General features: G+C 34.8%; 4 protein-coding genes and 2 long non-coding RNA genes across 18 annotated transcripts in view; 3 read left to right on the top strand and 3 right to left on the bottom strand.

The window, feature by feature from the left end:
- The window catches only part of LOC109587891 (anaphase-promoting complex subunit 2-like), a 2,444-nt gene extending 1,157 nt beyond the window's left edge, over positions 1-1,287 (bottom strand). For 2 of the 9 annotated variants that reach the window (XR_002187844.1, XR_002187849.1), the window contains exons 1-6: positions 1,128-1,282; positions 921-1,080; positions 763-875; positions 492-573; positions 344-422; positions 27-170 (exon numbers count right to left, since the gene is read on the bottom strand). Coding sequence is in view for 1 of the 9 variants with exons in the window: in XM_020004116.1 (XP_019859675.1) it covers positions 27-170; positions 344-422; positions 507-573; positions 763-774 (302 nt within the window). In the remaining 8 variants the exon portion in view is untranslated. Of the gene's footprint in view, positions 1-26; positions 171-343; positions 423-491; positions 574-633; positions 709-762; positions 876-920; positions 1,081-1,127 lie in introns of all 9 variants that reach the window. The other 7 variants (XR_002187850.1, XR_002187847.1, XR_002187851.1 and 4 more) reach the window with 7 other exon arrangements.
- A 94-nt stretch (positions 1,288-1,381) lies between these two features.
- The window catches only part of LOC105314873 (E3 ubiquitin-protein ligase TRIM71-like), a 13,113-nt gene continuing 527 nt past the window's right edge, over positions 1,382-13,967 (top strand). Inside the window, exons 1-2 of the mRNA XM_020004113.1 lie at positions 1,382-1,544; positions 1,601-3,326. Coding sequence (XP_019859672.1) covers positions 1,382-1,544; positions 1,601-3,326 — 1,889 coding nt within the window. The remainder of the gene's footprint in view (positions 1,545-1,600; positions 3,327-13,967) is intronic.
- On the bottom strand, positions 3,898-5,974 carry LOC109587893 (uncharacterized). The gene is made up of 5 exons (XR_002187857.1): positions 5,517-5,974; positions 5,260-5,409; positions 4,286-4,369; positions 4,052-4,212; positions 3,898-4,005 (listed from the first exon to the last, which is right to left on the bottom strand). It is a non-coding gene; the product is annotated as an uncharacterized LOC109587893 (long non-coding RNA).
- Positions 6,054-6,611, top strand: LOC105314872 (probable E3 ubiquitin-protein ligase MID2). The gene is made up of 2 exons (XM_020004115.1): positions 6,054-6,106; positions 6,155-6,611. Exon 2 carries the CDS (start codon positions 6,161-6,163, stop codon positions 6,575-6,577), a length of 417 nt encoding a protein of 138 aa, XP_019859674.1. The 5' UTR covers positions 6,054-6,106; positions 6,155-6,160; the 3' UTR covers positions 6,578-6,611.
- Positions 8,667-11,706, bottom strand: LOC109587892 (uncharacterized). 5 transcript variants are annotated; one of them, XR_002187853.1, is made up of 9 exons: positions 11,550-11,705; positions 11,180-11,506; positions 10,923-11,001; positions 10,610-10,753; positions 10,434-10,502; positions 10,278-10,383; positions 9,071-9,154; positions 8,819-8,983; positions 8,667-8,772 (listed from the first exon to the last, which is right to left on the bottom strand). It is a non-coding gene; the product is annotated as an uncharacterized LOC109587892 (long non-coding RNA). The 5 variants fall into 5 exon arrangements; XR_002187855.1 differs by having other exon boundaries at positions 8,667-8,896; positions 8,944-8,983; positions 11,550-11,704; XR_002187854.1 differs by having other exon boundaries at positions 8,667-8,983; positions 10,904-11,001; positions 11,550-11,706.
- On the top strand, positions 11,930-13,961 carry LOC105314871 (E3 ubiquitin-protein ligase TRIM71-like). Its single transcript, XM_011409282.2, has 2 exons — positions 11,930-12,011; positions 12,059-13,961. The coding sequence occupies exon 2, from the start codon at positions 12,065-12,067 to the stop codon at positions 13,916-13,918; it is 1,854 nt and encodes a 617-aa protein (XP_011407584.2). The 5' UTR covers positions 11,930-12,011; positions 12,059-12,064; the 3' UTR covers positions 13,919-13,961.

Genomic DNA, 13,967 nt, shown 5'->3' with positions numbered 1-13,967 from the left:
AACTGGTTAATTAATTTTAATAATACCTCAGATACGCTTTGACTGGTTCACATACTCTTTCCAATACAACACCAGTTGGGTCCAGTAGCTTTAGACTATGAACTGAAGAGATGTACTGGGTAATGATATCAGATGTATTAGCACCATGGTAGAGTAACCTACTCTCATAACTGGTGGGGGAAAAATAAAATATTAGAATCATAAATAATAATAATTATTATTGCTATTATTAAAAATTTTAATAGATCAAATGATACTAAACAATAAAAATAACACATTCGTAAAAATTATTTAATTTATTAGAAGAGAAAATGGATTGGTTACATGCAAATTTAAGTCTAACACTTTAGTTAATGATTCCATGAGCTCTTCTCTCAAATCAACGTGACGCAAGCACTCACGCAAATCAACCAGCGCTGATTCTGAATCAGGGAAATCAACAATAATATTAAACAATTCACAAATCCTAAGCAAAGAAAGCTGAAACATACATGTACATGTAATACCGTAATCGTCCATAGCAATTGTATATGTGATGTAATATCCTACCAGACCACTCCTTACTAATGTCACCTAATAACAATAATAATAATAACATTATTTCTCTTACAAAATAACAATGACTTAATTAACCTATTATTTTCTAACTAACTTAATTTTACCAATTCTAATACTTTATTGATGATATTCTAGACTTGTTGCCTGTTCCTTTATAATAATAATAATAATAATAATAATAATAGTAAGAATAATGTCCATTACCATATATGGCATTGAGCAAACCGCTTAATAAATCCTGAAGTTCTTCGGTGACCACACCCAACAAACTCTCATCAAATACTGTCCGAGCAGAGATCAGTTACATAATCTTTAACCTTAAAACCACACCCACATTAATAAGCAATATCAGACACGCCCACTTTATTCTCAATGGGAAGGATGGTAGAATGAGATAGGAATCTGCAAGGAACAATAATTTAGCTACCAAAGACTGAAACTCTTTCCAGTACTAAAGTTGGTCAGTATGGGTCTCAGTCTCCATTTCTTCTCCCTCTCTCTTGTTCTCCTCTAGTAAATATCCTGAATAAAGTTAATCTAATTAGAAATAAGCAATAAAATTAAGTTACCTTTTCAAATTCTACACAAAATGCCTCCATTTGACACGTGGTTATACTATACTAATTTTTCAATCGTTTTACTGATCCGTAAATTTTGCGGGGGTGTTGGGCCTGCATGCTTCACTAATAAAGATTCATCTTTCTTGTTTCTTCAGTCAAGACTACAAAAACAGCGCAAGAATTAGTGAGTTAATCATTGTCATTATTGTCAATAATATTTCTCATAGGCAGCAATGGCAAAAAACACCAGTCCAGCTATCACTATGACTTGTGAGGTTTGTTCAGAGTATTACACTGAGCCCCTCATGCTTCCCTGTCTTCACTCATTCTGTAAGAAGTGTCTAATAAAAGCTAAAGAGAAGCAAGGTAGTGCTGATACCTCATTAAAGTGTCCAACGTGTGACACTAGTGTTAATTTACCTGATGGTAAAATTGAAGGCCTCACTCAAAACCTTTGGTTTAAATTGAACATAAATCAAAAGAGGCTTCGATCAAAAAGAAGATCGTTAGCAAGGAAGTGATACTGTGTGATAAATGTAGCGTTGATGATTTCAGTGATGCAGCTGTTGTGTATTGCTGTGATTGTGGCCAGTTTCTGTGTGATCTTTGCAAGAAAGTTCATAAACGAAGCAAGAAAAAAGCCAATCATGAGTTAATCAGTCTAGAAACAAAGGAATCCCGTATTGAACTGTCTGCTATTAATTACGGAGCTGTTTACTGTGCACGACATCCAGAAAAGCTGATATACTACTGCAACGACTGCAATAAATTAGTTTGTCAGATTTGTCTTAACATTCACCATAAAAGTCACAATTACAATTATTACCTAGATGAGGGTGATGCAGCATGTGAAGCATTAAAGCAAAGTGTTGCTAGCTGCAATGGGGTTATTCCTCCAGTCACTGAAGCTATTGCTAATGGAGAGAAGATGCTAGAGCAGATAGCAACACGTAAAGAAGAAGTAAGGCAGGAAATCAAGGAAACGTTTGAAGAGCTTAAAGCTGTTTTAGATAAGAGATGTAATGATCTACTAATGGAGACAGAAGAGATTGCTAGTGCTAAGAGGAATTATGTCAAGAAGCAGCTGGATAGGTTTCATAAACTGGTAAAACAGGTTTCTCATGGTCGTTATCTTGCATCATCAGTGAGTGAGCGTACTGATCCAGGTGAAGTTCTCAGTGTTAAGAAGCTAATCACCAATCAACTAGAGGAATGCATTGAAGAGTATAAGAAACTACCTCTAGAATTAGAAGAAAAGGGAGCCATTTTAACACATCTAGATACATCTTCTTTAAGTAAAGAAATCAATGAGTTTGGAAATGTCTCTGAGGTAGATATAGCTGCATACTCCATTGATAGTGGGTTAGCTATTCCACTGGCAACAGTAAAGAAAGAAAGGAAATTTAAAGTATCTCTACCAGCAGGCATTGATAAAGCAGCAAACTATTTGAAGGCTTCTTTTATCAAAAGTGATGGGAGTAAAGAGGAGGGTAGAGTTGTTATAGTTAATGATAACAACACAGCCATTGTATCATGCACACCTCAAAGTATTGGTGGATATGAACTATCAGTGACTATAAGAGGTCACCATATTAAATGTAGTCCTTATCAACTGTCAGTAAAAGCATCAAGAGACTATACCACACTAACTAACCAGAGATCCTTTAATGTGGGAAAAACTACTACTGGTGTTGCTGTTCATACTAATGGTGAAGTATTTGCTAGTAGTAATGGTGGGTTTGTTCAGGTATTTAGTGAGGATGGTACTGCAGTAAGAAAGATTGGATCTAAAGGTGATGTTAATGGACAGTTTGATTGGCCTTGGGGTTTATTGCTGGTAGGAGATAGGCTCTATGTGTCTGATAATTATCTTCATCGTGTGCAGTATTTCTCAGCTACTACTGGTCAGTACATTGGTCAGTTTGGTAGTAAAGGTAATGGAAATGGACAATTCTATCATCCTCGTGGTATGTCTACTGATGGTAAAGGTAATATATTAATAGCTGATTTTAACAACAAAAGAGTACAAGTGTTTAAAGAAGATGGTACATTTGTACAAGTCATACAATGTGATGATGGTGCCACTGATGTAGCAGTTGATAATGAAGGAAAGATTCACGTTATTATTCGTGATCAAAATCATGTTCAAGTCTTCTCTCCTGATGGTAAAACTCATCTTGATACATACAATAATCCAGCTGGTAACTTTAAATATCCTTATGGTATTGCTATTGATGATGAAGGATATATCTTTGTATCATGTAACAATGGTTATCTTCATGTACTAAGTCCAGACAGAAAACAAGTCAAATTAATCTCAGGATTATCTAATCCATGGGCTGTAGCACTGGACAAGGATGGATATATTAATTTTGCTGAATATAACAACAGTCGTATAATGAAATATTGAAGCAGTTATTCAATAAAACTGCAATAAACTGCATGTAGAAAAGAATCTTCATAAAATGATGTTTTGTCACTCTTTATCTCTTTTCCCTTCCATCTCTCTTTCACACACAGAATTCTCTCCCTCCCCCTTTCTCTCTCCTCTCTACTTTAAGTGACTATTAATTATTATTGCTATTAATAGATTAATTTGATTCAAAATTTTGAAAATAAGAAAAGTTGAAAATCTCAAAATATCATTATATACTAGTAGATACACATGTTCCTAGTGTACAGTATAATACATTATATATATGTTTTATACATCATAGTTAGATCACTAGGTGGATCAGTACCTGGTAATAAACTGGGTCTACTCTCTCTTCCATTTCTATTGAATTTAAACTAGTTGTTTCTAAATAATCACGTAAATATGCAACTGCTAATGGCTGAGTCTTGACACAATATTAACCAGTTTTGCTGGTACTCCTCCCATATCAACCTATTCAATGTACACCATGTTTGACTCCACCTACAACCACACCCACCTGTACAAGATACGCGACTTGTGAGTAGTTTTTTTATAGCGATAAAGTTCGATGACCCACCCACTCGTCATGACCTAGTAATGTAGGGTCTTTAATCATCACTTCACAATAATGGAGGTTACTCTCTCCAAATCTTAGTTTTAATAACTCAAGGTCCGTAGCTATTGAAGTTACAAGAAATAGAAAAAAAAATTAGTAATAAGATGAGCATTGATAATATTATTGGGGTCTTACTTCTCTTATAACATCATAGTCAAGTGATAGCAATAATACTCATTCACCAATAGATCCTGATCACCATAAATGTGAACCAATACGCTAAAAATAGAAATACATGTACAGTAACTGTGTGGAGCTCATAATTCAGTAATCAGTTATCAGAATCAGCTCAAACTTGCTACGCAGCATAAGGACATCAATGTGTATCAGAAAATGTAATAAAAATTGGGGGTGGTTTTTTGGCCATTTTACAAGGTATTTTCTAATTTTGGCAAGTTTTTTTAAATGGCCATAACTTTAAAAATTTAAGTCGGAATCATTTCAAACTTTCTACACAGCATAAAGACATTAATATGTATCAGAAAATGTAATAAAATTGGAGATGTTTTTTGGCCATTTTTCAGAAGAAAGCATGGGCTACTGTATATATAGTACAGGGTATTTTTCAGATTTTGGCAATTCTTTAAAAATGGCCGTAACTTGAAAAATTTAAGTTGGAATCAGCTCAAACTTTCTGCACAGCATAAGGACATTAATATGTATCAGAAAATGTAATAAAAATTGGAGGTGTTTTTTCGGCCATTTTTCAGAAGAAAGCATCGGCATTTTTCTGATTTAACTTGAAAAATTCAAGTCGGAATCGGCTCAAGCTTTCTACACAGCATAAGGACATCAATATGTATCAAAAATTTGAGACGACTTTTAAGCCATTTTTTGGAAAAAAAGCATGCACCATAGTATATGCTTTTTTCGTGTATTTATAAATGATACATAACGTCAATACATTCATTAACTATCAATCTAATAGGGACAAAGCTCACTAAAAGAACTCCTATTGATCTGTGTATTTAATTATATTAAACACAATACAGGTAAAGGAATGGTACATTCACACTATGGCCAATACTATGCCTTTATAATCTTCTATATTGAGGTACATGTATTGTGCATGCATAACTGAGTAAAGTAACAAATCATGAGAAGCTAACCTTCTTTTTAATTTGGTATTGATATGAAGGCGGTAATGTGTATTTCTTATTAACATAAACTGGATCCAGTGACAAGTATTGATGATGATTATGAACAATTTGTAACACATCAGACAGTACACTAACTTCAGTCAATGGCTCAATGCTTGCCTGCAATAAAGACAAAACTAATAATAAAGTTTAACTATCCTTTGTGTATGCAATACATTGATACAGGATTCATACTCTTGTTTATACAAATACATGTATTTATGTACTTGAGTTTTGAGTGTGTGAATTCCCATGGCCAGCGATGACTTGGTTTCTTAGTTGTAGGACCAGAAACTCGGGCCCTCCTCTTGTTTCTTCTTTCCTTCTTCTCAGTCTGCCATTATCATCATCAGTTCTCTCTTCTCTAAAGTCAACAAGTTGAGCTAATTCACTTAGTTTCTGAGAGAGAGAAGGTCTCCTACAAATAAATACATATATGTGTATGCGTAGTCTCTAATATCTATGGTGTATGTGAGTATTCTAGTGTATTTTACATATACATACATAACTGCATCATTTGCAAAAGTATTTTTATGATTAATTTATCCCATTTTAATGACTGCTACCCTTAATATATCTCTTCTCCATCATAGTTGATCTCCTTGACTCTTGTAGTATGGAGTGATTCCACTGAGACCTTGAAACCAGCATCACCGTTGGACGTACGCCATGTGTGACTTCACTTGTGGGCGGATCAAGACCAATTAAAATATTGCGGGGGTGTTGGCAACAAAAGTCACGCAAGCAAGGGCGGGGCTCATAGACAAGCAAAGGAAGAGAAGCAGATACATTTGAAGCAACAGCAATTACAGCTTAAGTAAGTTAAATATTATTAGTTACCAGAAGATTATTCACTTTCTCATAGGCAGCAATGGCAGAAAACACAAGTCCAGCTATCACTATGACTTGTGAGGTTTGTTCAGAGTATTACACTGACCCCCTCATGCTTCCCTGTCTTCACTCATTCTGTAAGAAGTGTCTAATAAAAGTTAAAGAGAAGCAAGGTAGTGCTGATACCTCATTAAAGTGTCCAACGTGTGACACTAGCGTTAATTTACCTGATGGTAAAATTGAAGGCCTCACTCAAAACCTTTGGTTTGAACATAAATCAAGAGATGCTTCAATAAAAAAGAAGATTGTTAGTAAAGAAGCAATATCATGCGATGAATGTAGCGTAGATGATTCCAGTGATGCAGCTGTTGTGTATTGCTGTGATTGTGGCCAGTTTCTGTGTGATCTTTGCAAGAAAGTTCATAAGCGAAGCAAAAAAAAACCAATCACAAGTTGATTGATCTACTAACAAAGGAATCCATTGAACTGCCTACTATTAATTACGAGGCTGTTTACTGTGCACGGCATCCAGAAAAGTTGACATACTACTGCAACGATTGCAATAAATTAGTTTGTCAGATTTGTCTTAACATTCACCATAAAAGTCACAATTACAATTTTTACCTAGATGAAGGTGATGCAGCACGTGAAGCATTAAAGGAAAGTGTTGCTAGTTGTGATGGAGTCATTCCTCCAGTCACTGAAGCTATTGCTAATGGAGAGAAGATGCTAGAGCAGATAGCAACACGTAAAGAAGAAGTAAAACAGGAAATCAAGAAAACGTTTGAAGAGCTTAAAGCTGCTTTAGATAAGAGATGCAATGATCTACTAATGGAGACAGAAGAGATTGCTAGTGCTAAAAGAAATTCTGTGGAGAAACAGTTGGATGGGTTTCGTAAACTGGTAAAACAGGTTTCTCATGGTCGTCATCTTGCATCATCAGTGAGTGAGCGTACTGATCCAGGTGAAGTTCTGAGTGTTAAGAAGCTAATCACTAATCAACTAGAGGAATGCATTGAAGAGTATAAGAAACTACCTCTAGAAATAGAAGAAAAAAGAACCATTTTAACACGTCTAGATACGTCTACTTTAAATAAAGAAATCAATCAGTTTGGAGGTGTCTCTGAGGTAGATCCAGCTGCATGCTCCATTGATCGTGGGTTAGCTATTCCACTGGCAACAGTAAAGAAAGAAAGGAAATTTAAAGTGGCTCTACCAGCAGGCATTGATAAAGCAGTAAGCTATTTGAAGGGTTCCTTTATCAAAAGTGATGTTAGTAAAGAGGAGGGTAGAGTTGTTATAGTTAATGATAACACCACAGCCATTGTATCATGCACACCTCAAAGTATTGGTGGATATGAACTATCAGTGACTATAAGAGGTCACCATATTAAAGGTAGTCCTTATCAACTGTCAGTAAAAGCATCAAGAGACTATACCACACTAACTAACCAGAGATCCTTTAATGTGGGGAATGGTAGTTACGGTGTTGCTGTTCATATTAATGGTGAAGTATTTGCTAGTAGCATGGGTGGGTTTGTTCAGGTATTTAGTGAGGATGGTACTGCAGTAAGAAGGATTGGATCTAAAGGTAATGGTGATGGACAGTTTGATTACCCTTGGGGTTTATTGCTGGTAGGAGACAGGCTCTATGTGTCTGATCATAATCTTCATCGTGTGCAGTATTTCTCAGCTACTACTGGTCAGTATATTGGTCAGTTTGGTCATCAAGGTAATGGAAATGGACAATTCTGTTATCCTATTGGTATGTCTACTGATGGTAAAGGTAATATATTAGCAGCTGAGTACAGCAACAATAGAGTACAAGTGTTTAAAGAAGATGGTACATTTGTACAAGTCATACAATGTGATGGTAATGCAACTGATGTAGCAGTTGATAATGAAGGAAAGATACACATTACCATTCAAAGTCAACATCACGTTTAAGTCTTCTCTCCTGATGGTAAAACTCATCTTTATACATACAATAATCCATCTGGTAACTGTAATAGTCCTGGTGGTATTGCTATTGATGATGAAGGATATATCTTTATATCATGTAACAATGGGTATCTTCACGTACTGAGTCCTGACAGGAAACAAGTCAAATTAATCTCAGGATTATCTAATCCATGGGGTGTAGCACTGGATAAGGATGGATATATTTATGTTGCTGAATATAACAACAGCCATATAATGAAATATTAAAGTAGTCGTTCAATAACACTGGAATAAACTAGACACACTAGAAAAATAACCTTACAACCTTTATAGTATGAAATGAACTCTTGTCACTCTCTATCTCTTTTTCCTTTAATCTCTTATACATACTCTCTCTCCTCTCTATTTTAGTTATTATTAGATTCAAAAATTTTGAAAATACAGGAAAAGCAGAGAATATCACAATATCATCATTATTATAGTAATACATACACATGTTCCTAGTGTACAGTATAATACATCATACATATGTTTTATATATCATAGTTAGATCACTAGGTGAATCACTACCTGATAATAAATAAACTGGGTCTACTCTCTCTATCAATTTAAACTAGTTGTTTCTAAATAATCACGTAAATATGCAACTGCTAATGGCTAACATCTTGACACAATATTAACCAGTGTTGCTGGTACTCCTCTCATATCAACCTATTCAATGTACATCATGTTTGACTCCACCCACAACCACATCCACCTGTACAAGATACGTGACTTGTGTGAGTAGTTTTTCTTTATAGGGATAAGGTTCGATGACCCACCCACTCATCATGACCTAGTAATGTGAGTCTTTAATCATCACTTCACAATAATGGAGGTTACTCTCTCCAAATCTTAGCTTTAATAACTCAAGGTTCCGTAGCTATTGAAGTTACGAGAAATAGAAAAACAGAAAATAGTAAAAGAGAGATAATTATTATGAGCATTGATAATATTATTGGGGTATTACTTCTCTTGTAGCATCATAGTCAAGTGATAGTAATAATACTCATTCAGGAATAGATCCTGATCACCAAAGATGTGAACCAATAAGCTAAAAATAGAAATACATGTACAGTAACTGTGTGGAGCTCATAATTCAGTAATCTGTTATCAGAATCAGCTCAAACTTTCTACATAGCATAAGGACATTAACATGCTTCAGAAAATGTAATAAAAAAATGGGGGTAATTTTTTGGTCATTTTTCAGAAAAAAGCATGGGCTATAGTTTTGGGTATTTTTCAGATTTTGGCAAATTTTTTAAAATGGCCGTAACTTGAAAAATTTAAGTCGGAATCGGCTCAAACTTTCTACATAGCATAAGGACATTAATATGTATCAGAAAATGTAATAAAAATTGGAGGTGTTTTTTGGCCATTTTTCAAAAAAACTATGGGCTATAGCCTTGGGTATTTTTCAGATTTTGGCAAATTTCTTAAAATGGATCTAACTTAAAAAATTTAAGTCGGAATCAGCTCAAACTTTCTACATAGCATAAGGACATTAATATGTATCAAAAAATGTAATAAAATTGGAGGTGTTTTTTTGGCCATTTTTCAAAAAAAAACCATGGGCTATAGCCTTGGATATTTTTTCAGATTTTGGCAAATTTTTTAAAATGGCCGTAACTTGAAAAATTTAAGTCGGAATTGGCTCAAACTTTCTACATAGCATAAGGACATTATTAATATATATCAGAAAATGTAATAAAAATTGGGGGTTATTTTTTGGTCATTTTTCAGAAAAAAGCATGGGCTATAGTTTTGGGTATTTTTCAGATTTTGGCAAATTTTTTTAAATGGCCGTAACTTGAAAAATTGAAGTCGGAATCGGCTCAAACTTTCTACATAGCATAAGGACATCAATATGTATCAAAAATTTGAAGCAACTTTTAAGCCATTCTTTGGAAACAAGCATGCACCATAGTACATGCTTTTTTCATCTATTTATGAATGATACATAAAATTAATATTCTCTTCCTCTTACATCATTATATCTGAAGTTTGCTATTCAAACACAATCATAATAATAACAATAATAATAATAATAATAATAATAATAATAATAATAATAATAATAATAATAATAATAATAACAATAATAATAATAATAATAATAATAATAATAATAATAATAATAATAATAATAATAATAATAATAATAAATATATTCATACTAGGGTCAGCATCTACTGGATCTGGTTCCCATGCCTCAAAGTCCTGATCAGGATCATCATACTCATCAGAAAGATCAAGCAACACAGTCTCACCTTTCGCCAGCTCCTACACACAAGTCATGTGACCATCACATGACCAAATACATGTACATGTACCTCCGAAAGGTCGTTGTTACTATCATCAATCAGACTGGCCATGATCATGTCAGTGTATCACTTTGAGTCCTGTGATTATTAAAAGGTATTAAAAGTTATTAAACTGTAGTTATTAATAGTTATTAGGCTGTAGTTATTAATAGTTGTTAAAACTGGTTAACTAATTTTAATAATACCTTAGATATGCTTTGACTGGTTCACATACTCTTTCCAATACAACACCAGTTGGGTCCAGTAGCTTTAGACTACGAACTGAAGAGATGTACTGGGTAATGATATCAGATGTATTAGCACCATGGTGGAGTAACCTACTCTCATAACTGGTGGGGGAAAATAAAATATTAGAATCATAATAATAATTATTATTGCTATTATTAAAAATTCAAATAGATCAAATTATACTAAATAATAATAAGAACACATTCGTAAAAATTAATTTAATTTATTAGAAGAGAAAATTGATTTCTTACATGCAAATTTGAGTCTAACACTTTAGTTAATGATTCCATGAGCTCTTCTCTTAAATCAACGTGACGCAAGCACTCACGCAAATCAACCAGCGCTGATTCTGAATCAGGGAAATCAATAATAATATCAAACAGCTCACAAATCCTAAGCAATAAAGCTGAAACATTATGTACATGTAATACTGTAATCGTCCATAGCAATTGTATATGTAATGTAATATCCTACCAGACCACTCCTTACTAATGTCACCTAATAATAATAATAATAATGCCCATTACCATATATGGCATTGAGCCAGCCACTCAATAAATCCTGAAGTTCCTCAGTGACCACACCCAACAAATTCTCGTTAAATATGTCAGAGCAGCAATCAGACACATAATCTTTAATCTTAAACCACACCCACATTAATAAACAATATCAGACACGTCCACTTTATTCTCAATGGCAAGGATGGTAGAATAAGATAGGAATCTGTCCCTCAGGCCAAGGAACGATAATTTAGCTACCAAAGACTGAAACTCGTTCCAGTACCAAAATTGGTCAATATGGGTCTCAGACTCCGTTTTTTTCTCCCTCTCTCTTGTTATCCTCTAGTAAATACCCTGAATAAAAGTTAATCTAATTAGAAATAAGTAATAAAATTACCTTTTAAAAATTCTACACCAAGTGCTTCTATTTGACACGTGGTTATAGTATACTAATTTTCAACCATTTTACTGATCCGTAAATTTTGTGGGGGTGTTGTGCCTGCTTCACTGGCTTGGCTCTTTCTGGTAATCTTGTTTCTTCAGTCAAGACTACAAAAACAGTGCAGGAATTAATATATCAGACTAAGTGAGATAATCATTGTCATTCAATAATATTTCTCATAGGCAGCAATGCTACATCAAGTGCCTCCATTTTGACACGTGGTTATAGTATACACTACAGTGGTTTTTATTTTAACAGTTTTACTGATCCGTAATTTGCTTAAAATTTGCGGGGGTGCTAAAGACGTGGGTGTGGCTGCCTATTTTGAAACAGGGAGGAGGACCAGCCAGACTAGAGGCGACTAGAGGAGAGCCGAGCTAGAGGAATAAACAGTGCAGGAGTTTTAAATCAGATTGAGTGAGTTGATTATTGTCTATGTAGTGAGATTACTCATTTTCTCATAGGCAGCAATGGCAGAAAACACCAGTCCAGCTATCACTATGACTTGTGAGGTTTGTTCAGAGTATTACACTGACCCCCTCATGCTTCCCTGTCTTCACTCATTCTGTAAGAAGTGTCTAATAAAAGCTAAAGAGAAGCAAGGTAGTGCTGATACCTCATTAAAGTGTCCAACGTGTGACACTAGCGTTAAGTTACTTCATGGTAAAATTGAAGGCCTCACTCAAAATCTTTGGTTTGAACATAAATCAAAAGAGGCTTTGATCAAAAAGAAGATTGTTGGTAAAGAAGCAATATTGTGCGATAAATGTGATGATTCCAGTGATGCAGCTGTCATGTATTGCTGTGATTGTGGCCAGTTTCTGTGTGATTATTGTAAGAAAGGTCATAAGCGAAACAAGAAAGAAGCTAGTCACAAGTTGATTGATCTAGAAACAAAGGAATCCATTGAGCTGCCTGCTATTAATTATGAGGCTGTTTATTGTGCACGGCATCCAGAAAAGTTGACATACTACTGCAATGACTGCAATAAATTGGTTTGTCAGATTTGTCTTAACATTCACCATAAAAGCCACAATTACAATTATTACCTAGATGAGGGTGATACAGCACGTGAAGCATTAAAGCAAAGCGTTGCTAGTTGTGATGAAGTCATTCCTCCAGTCACTGAAGCTATTGCTAATGGAGAGAAGATGCTAGAGCAGATAGCAAGACGTAAGGAAGAAGTAAGACAGGAAATTAAGGAAATGTTTGAAGAGCTTAAAGCTGCTTTAGATAAGAGATGCAATGATCTACTAATGAAGACAGAAGAGATTGCTAGCGCTAAGAGGAATTCTGTGGAGAAGCAGTTGGACGAGTTTCATAAACTGGTAAAACAGGTTTCTCATGGTCGTCATCTTGCATCATCAGTGAATGAGCGTACTGATCCAGGTGAAGTTTTGAGTGTTAAGAAGCTAATCACCAATCAACTAGAGGAATGCATTGAAGAGTATAAGAAACTACCTCTAGAAATAGAAGAAAAAGGAGCCATTTTAACACGTCTAGATATGTCTACTTTCAATAAAGAAATCAATGAGTTTGGAAGTGTCTCTGAGGTAGATATAGATGCATACTCCATTGATAGTGGGTTAGCTATTCCACTGGCAACAGTAAAAAAAGAAAGGAAATTCAAAGTGGCTTTACCAGCAGGCATTGGTAAAGCAGCAAGCTTTTTGGAGGCTTCCTTAATCAAAAGTGATGGTAGTAAAGAGGAGGGTAGAGTTGTTATAGTTAATGATAACAACACAGCCATTGTATCATGCACACCTCAAAGTATTGGTGGATATGAACTATCAGTGACTATAAGAGGTCAGCATATTAAAGGTAGTCCTTATCAACTGTCAGTAAAAGCATCAAGAGACTATACCACACTAACTAACCAGAGATACTTTAATGTGGGGAGTGGTACTACTGGTGTTGCTGTTCATACTAATGGTGAAGTATTTGCTAGTAATATGGATGGGTTTGTTCAGGTATTTGGTAAGGATGGTACTGCAGTAAGAAGGATTGGATCTAAAGGTAATGGTAATGGACAGTTTGGTTGGCCTTGGGGTTTATTGCTGGTAGGAGACAGGCTCTATGTGTCTGATCATTATCTTAATCTTGTGCAGTATTTCTCAGCTACTACTGGTCAGTATATTGGTCAGTTTGGTAGTGAAGGTAATGGAAACGGACAGTTCTCTAGTCCTCGTGGTATGTCTACTGATGGTAAAGGTAATATATTAGTAGCTGATTACAACAACAAAAGAGTACAAGTGATTAAAGAAGATGGTACATTTTTACAACCCATACAATGTGATGGTACTGCATCTGATGTAGCAAGTTGATAATGAAGGAAAGATACACGTTACCATTTGGAATCAACATCATGTTGAA

The sequence above is a fragment of the Amphimedon queenslandica genome, unplaced genomic scaffold (genome assembly GCF_000090795.2).
Source record: "Amphimedon queenslandica unplaced genomic scaffold, v1.1 AMPQUscaffold_12400, whole genome shotgun sequence".
Classification (NCBI taxonomy): Eukaryota; Metazoa; Porifera; class Demospongiae; order Haplosclerida; family Niphatidae; genus Amphimedon; species Amphimedon queenslandica.
Note: the sequence above shows the minus strand (reverse complement) of the source record. Positions and strands in the feature narration are given on the sequence as shown.